This window comes from Suillus subalutaceus, assembly GCF_016647625.1.
Source record: "Suillus subalutaceus strain FC151 chromosome Unknown DFJ58scaffold_23, whole genome shotgun sequence".
Classification (NCBI taxonomy): domain Eukaryota; kingdom Fungi; phylum Basidiomycota; class Agaricomycetes; order Boletales; family Suillaceae; genus Suillus; species Suillus subalutaceus.
The window spans coordinates 435,076-441,075 of NW_024540272.1; the positions used below are offsets into that span (position 1 = coordinate 435,076).

Genomic DNA, 6,000 nt, shown 5'->3' on the forward strand with positions numbered 1-6,000 from the left:
TCCGGTTTGTATAGAACAAACTCACGAATTCCGACGAAGATATCATTCAGATATACGTGACTGATTCCCTCGAATGGCCTTATAAATGCGGACGTCTATGTCGGGTTTCGAAAATGGAATTGTAAGTGGTTTCCGTGATATTTGGGCGTAGAGCTGACAGACACGAGGTCTTCGAAAGTTGGTCAGAAAATCAAGGCGCACGGTGCATGCAGCAGGAAGAGTGGTGATTGCTACATCGTACGTCTATTTCTCTATATATTTTTGAAGTAACTAAACCGCTCGCTAGTATCACGAGCTTCTCGGACATGATCTTGCGCACCAGGTTCTCCGCACGCAGATGCCCAAGTGCTTCTCTGCGCCATGTCTTCCTGAGTTCGACCACTCTCAAATGTATGCAGTCAAGAACGTTCTACAGAAGCCCATTAGCATTAGTCTGATCCAGTGGCCTGGTGCTGGAAAGACCGCAACTTCTACTTCGATCGTCGATCACCTCGCCAAGATAATGTCGGTCAAACTCCCGTCTGTCGAACATGGCTATCGACCAGCACCGAGGAGACCGGTTTGTAGGTCATGCATCTGACATGGCCAGCATGAGCGGATATGAATACAAGAGCTGGGATGGCATGACGGATCTCGACGACAGGAAAAGCCAGTATGTGGAAACGCAATCGGGCATGACTGCGTTCTAGATGACGCGCTATTTTGTCCGCCGTGCCCCGATCCTATGTGCGCACCCTGCATGGCTTTGGGAGCTGGTATATGCAAGATTTGTTCGTTTGCTCGTGACACCACGGTCAGCTTAGGCTGGCTCCCCTGCGCTTCTTTCGCATCTTGGTTGCCTGTCGGTGTCTTCAGGTTATCCCTTCTCTTCAGAGCGAGCCGGTGGTTGGTATGCGATAATCTCCTTGTCGCGGTACATCCATATGTCTACGTAGTGGTCTGCGTGCTGCTCTCCGCGTACGCGGTGTTAAGTACTTTATGCTTATGCTGGGGACGTTGAAATCAGGATATGCAATGCACTATGTTTTTGTATGCATCAATTTATAGATGCCTTGTGAATACACTAGGTGGGCCATGTGAGTGATGGGACGTCATGCGAAGCTATTAAATGTTATATAATCTGCTGGTACAAGTAATCCATGCAAATGGAAAAAAAATCATTACAACTGCATGGTACGTAAGATGCAAAGTAGTAGTTGTTTAGCTACTGGGAGAATCATCGAATGTCATAAGTAACCAATGAAAAGGTTGGAAGGGACAAGAAGCCTAGGGGGAACCTGAAGCGGATGGACGAGTTTGTCGAGTGCGTGATAGATGCGGGAAGCACCTTGCGAGAACTGCAAAGCAGCTGGTGTGCGGAACATGGTCGACGTCCAGCGGAGAAGGGGGTCTGTTAGTTGCAGCAGAAGCATTGGTACTCCCTGCCTGCAAGGGTCCCGATGTGGTTCCACTGATCACATTGGATGTCCCTACTGGTGGCGTGCTGCTTGAGGTACCAGTTTGGGCTTGCCGACGAGGAGGATGTAGCGGCCTCGCCAGATGTCGTTTTCCACTCTGGGCATTAGCAGTGCGCTGCGGGGAAGGTCACCATCACGAGATGGAGGTCGAAAATTCAGGCAAACTTACATATTTGCCTCGTGTCGCGAAGACGTCCACAAGGGGAATCCTGCGTGGCCGAGGAGCATGGTCCTGGGGAGAGGAAGAGCGAGAAGAAAAGAGACGAGCCATCATGTTCTTGATTCTGGACCCTTCAGCATGGCGCGTGGTAGTAGCAGTGCGGTTGTTGCGTCCAGGATCGAACTATCAAAGGATGATGAGACGTGAATCGAATCCACTGTATCATATGGACTTACATCATCGAAGAACCTACTGGTCTGTATTGGAGCGCGTCTTGGCGAGGCTGTGTGCTTGGGATAGTTTTCTGCAGGACTGAAGTTAGGGATCGTCCAAATCGACAGGCATGGAAGCGTACTTTAAGAATTTTCTGCGTGGAATGTATGACAGGTCAATACTGAGCATGACACGAGAAGAGAATTTGTTCACCTGTTGAGACTCTTTCTCTGACTTGCTCAGAGGAAACTGTCCATGTGCGAACAAGCTTGTCCCTACAGCTGGTGGCGATGAGCTGGCTGTCCTTGGAAAAAGCCAGACCCAAGACGACATCAGGGTGCTCGAGTGGCTTGCCGATGGGTTCGAAAGTGGTCAGGTCAAAGAACCGCGTCGTCTTGTCATGCGACGTGGTTGCAAATTTAGTGCCATTGGGAGCAATGGCTAGCGAGACAAAGATATTATCGATGTGCGCGTCAAACTGTTTGATGATGTCTCCAGTGGTAGCATCTGAGATTCGGATGTCATTGTTGTTTCCACTGATGAGGCGGAGACCATCTGGAGTGAATGCGACTCGCCATGCCCGCTGTTCTATTTTGAGTAATTCTTTTCTGTTGCTGGATTCCAAATGATGATATGTTTGGTGGTGCCTGCTGCTAGTTTTGTCCCATCCGAGGAGTACGACACCGAGTTTGCATTACTGCCCACTTTGAGTGGTCCAAGGACCATGTTTCCCGTCTCCCTCTCCCACACACATACCGTTTCGTCAGATGATGCACTTGCAAATGTCTCACTGTCCGGTGCAAATACGACATTCATAACATGATCCTCATGGCCCTTGAATGAGACGGGCACTCTTTTGAGTTCTCTCTTGTTTGTCGCAACTTCCCACACCAGGATGCTTCCGTTCTCGCCTCCACTCACAATCCAACGTCCATCGGGGGACGCTGCGACCCTCCAGACTTCGGCATCGTGACCAACAAGGGCTCTCCCACTTGTTTTCCCGTGTCCAGATCCCACACCCGAAGACTCTTGTCGATTGAGCCAGTGACGAGGAGACGAGTCCCAACGATGAAAGCTATGCCACGAACTTCATCTTCATGACCCTTGAGCGTCATTTCGACATAAGGTGGTTCCTTTCGAGTAGGCGCTTTGGATGATCCTTTGCCCGTGGTGGCCGTCATTGACTCGTGTCCGGTGTCTCGGTCAACAGGAACGTTGAGGGAGTAGCAGTCACTTGTCTGCGCTATGGTGAGTAGTTAGGTTGCATCTGCTACAGGATACTAAATCCACATGTCGGCCTTGCTGTACACACGTGGTGTGCCGTATACAGGTCAGCGTCATTTTCAGCGCTTCTTTCAGGAGTTTTCTGTAGTAGGTGCCGTGGTTGCTTTTACTGTGCTTCGGCATGTCATGGCTAATACAATTTCTCTGCCATATCACTCGACCCGAGATCTCCTTTGACACTGTCCGTGACTTGTACTGCTAAGTGACCACATAGGATGGAACGAATCAATGAGCCCACGTGGTTTGACCCATCATAACCTCGGCAACTGCCCTCCCAGTACGCTCGATGACAAGGCTTATTGATTCCGCTTATAAATGTCATGCGCAAGTTCAATCACCACTGTTTGGACGCCCAACTCTACATGGCCCATAAACGCGCGAGATTCTGCACACAAACCGCTATCGATACAGCGTCATTCATGACAGGATACCACTGCTACATGTATTCTCATCGATTACTCCCACCAATATGTGGTTCGTCCCACATAAAACTGGACTTGCTTTGGATCTGACATTCTCAACATGGCATCGCATAGGACCTTCCGGGGGGACAAAGTAGAAGCTAGTGGTATGAGGTCCACATTAACCTCGCACATCACAAGCTCCCGGATTGCGACGAAGATATTACCCGGACATATGTGACTGATTCCCTCAAATGGGCTCATACTCGTGAGTACTAGGGGTACAAACATGGACGTCTACGTCTGGTTTGAAAAAGGAATTGCAAGTAGTCCCCGTTGGTGTTTGGGCGTAGATCTGACGCACGCAGAAGGGCCGTGATCATGATCTGCTGCAGTGACGTGTACAGTCAGGCAACGGTACCAACCCCTTGATGCGGGAGCTGGAAGATCTGCCTGGAGCAGCGAGCACTCTTCACGAAGGCTGAACCCAGATCTATCAGATGAGGCGAGGCGAACAATTAAGAACTTTCATTTACTTGTACGTACACATTCGCAGTCTGTCAGCTGTAGAGAAAGTCATTATGTTGACATTAAGAACTCCTGATTTTCCTGATGGCGGCCTCAAACGGACAAGACGTGGGACTATTCCCGCAGGAGGCTCCAGGTCATTATATGTACCCTGCTCGACGTATCTTATCATGCTACGAGGGGCCGAGTGTAGGATATGAGCGCTGACGCATATACCAAGCACATTAGGCCAACACTAAGGATCCCAAGCTCGCGAACAATAGCTAGTGGTAAAGGTTCGAACGCATTCACGTTGGGAACCATAGCCGGTTTGTATAGAACAAACTCACGGATTTCGACGAAGATATCATTCGGATACACGTGACTGATTCCATCAAATGACCTTACAAATGTTGGACGTCTACGTCGGGTTTCGAAAATGGAATTGTAAGTAGTTTCTGTGATATCTGGGCGTAGAGCTGACAGACAAGAGGTCTTGGAGACAAAGTTGGCCAGAAAATCAAGGCACAGGTACAGGCAGCAAGAAGACTGTTTCGTTGGATCGTACGTCTATTTCTCTACATATTTTATGTAAGTAAACCGTTCGCTAGTATCCTAAGCTTCTCGGGCATGATCTTGCGCACCAGGCTCTCCGCACGCAGATGCTGAAGTGTTTCCCTGCGCCGTGTCTTCCAGAGCTCGATCACTTTCGAATGTAAGCAGTCAATAGCCCATTATTTGATCCAGGGGCCTCCTGGTACTGGAGAGACTCAACTCCTCCTTCGATCGTCTGTCATCTCCTCGAGAATGTAATGTCAATCAAACTCTTGTCTGTGCGCCATCGATAGATGACGCGCTATTTGCCTGCCGTTGCCTGATCTTATGCGCACACTCTGTACGGCTTTGCGAGCTGGTATATGCGGGACTGATTCGTTGCTCGTGACACCACGGTCAGCTTAGGCTGGCTTCCTGCGCTTCTTTCGCACCTTGGTAGCCCGTCGGTCTCTTCAGGCTATTCCTTCTCTTCAGAGCGAGCCGGTGGTTGGTATGCGAAAGTCTCCTCGTCGCGCACGATGTTATCACACATATGTATGTCGACATAGTGGTCTGCGTGCTGCTCTCCCGTACGCAGTGTTTGACTTTTAAGTACTTTATGCTTATACTGGGGATATTGAAATCAGGATGTGCAATGCACCATGTTTCTTGTATGCAGCAGTCTATAGATGCCTTGTTAATACACTAGGTTGACCATGCGAGTGATGGGACGCCATGGGACAAAGCTATCTACTCTGCTAACACAAGTAATCCATGCAAGTGAGAAAATCATTTACGACTGAATACAGGTGCGTATGGTAGTAGTTGTTTAGCTACCGGGAGTATCATCGAATGCCATAAGTATCGTGAAGTAATATCTGCACCAATGAAAAGGTTGGAAAGGGACAAAAAGCCTAGGGGGAACCTGAAGCGGATGTACGGGTTTGTCGAGTGCGTGATAGATGCGGGAAGCACCTTGCAAGAACTGCAAAGCAGCTGGTGTGTGGAACATGCTCGACGTTCAGTAGGGAAGGAGGTCTGTTAGTTGCGGATGAAGCATTGGTAGTCCCTGTCGGCAAGGGTCCCGATGTGGTTCCACTGATCACATTGAATGTCCCTGCTGGTGGCGTGCTGCTTGAGGTACCAGTTTTGGCTTGCCGACGAGGGGGATGTAGCGGCCTCGCCAGATGTCGTTTTCCGCTCTGGCATTAGCAGTGCGCTGCGAGACAATATCAGCATCACGAGATGGAGGTCAAAGGGTCAGGAAAACTCACATATTTGCCTCGTGTTGCAAAGACGTCCACAAGGGGAATCCTGCGTGGCCGAGGAGCATGGTCCTGGGGAGAGGAAGAGCGAGAAAAGAGACGATTCATCACATTCTTGATTCCGGACCCTTCAGCCTGACGCGTCTGGTCGGCGCAGAATGCGCGGCTTGTTGCGTCCA

The 6,000-nt window shown here is 49.8% G+C and overlaps 1 protein-coding gene across 1 annotated transcript; it reads left to right on the forward strand.

The window, feature by feature from the left end:
* Window positions 1–97: 97 nt before the first annotated feature.
* DFJ58DRAFT_725066 (uncharacterized protein) lies at window positions 98–689 on the forward strand (the record flags this gene model as incomplete). The annotated part of the gene is made up of 4 exons (XM_041385173.1): window positions 98–121; window positions 187–237; window positions 287–559; window positions 612–689. The coding sequence occupies 4 exons, from the start codon at window positions 98–100 to the stop codon at window positions 687–689; spliced, it is 426 nt and encodes a 141-aa protein (XP_041246881.1).
* Between the last annotated feature and the right edge of the window lie 5,311 nt (window positions 690–6,000).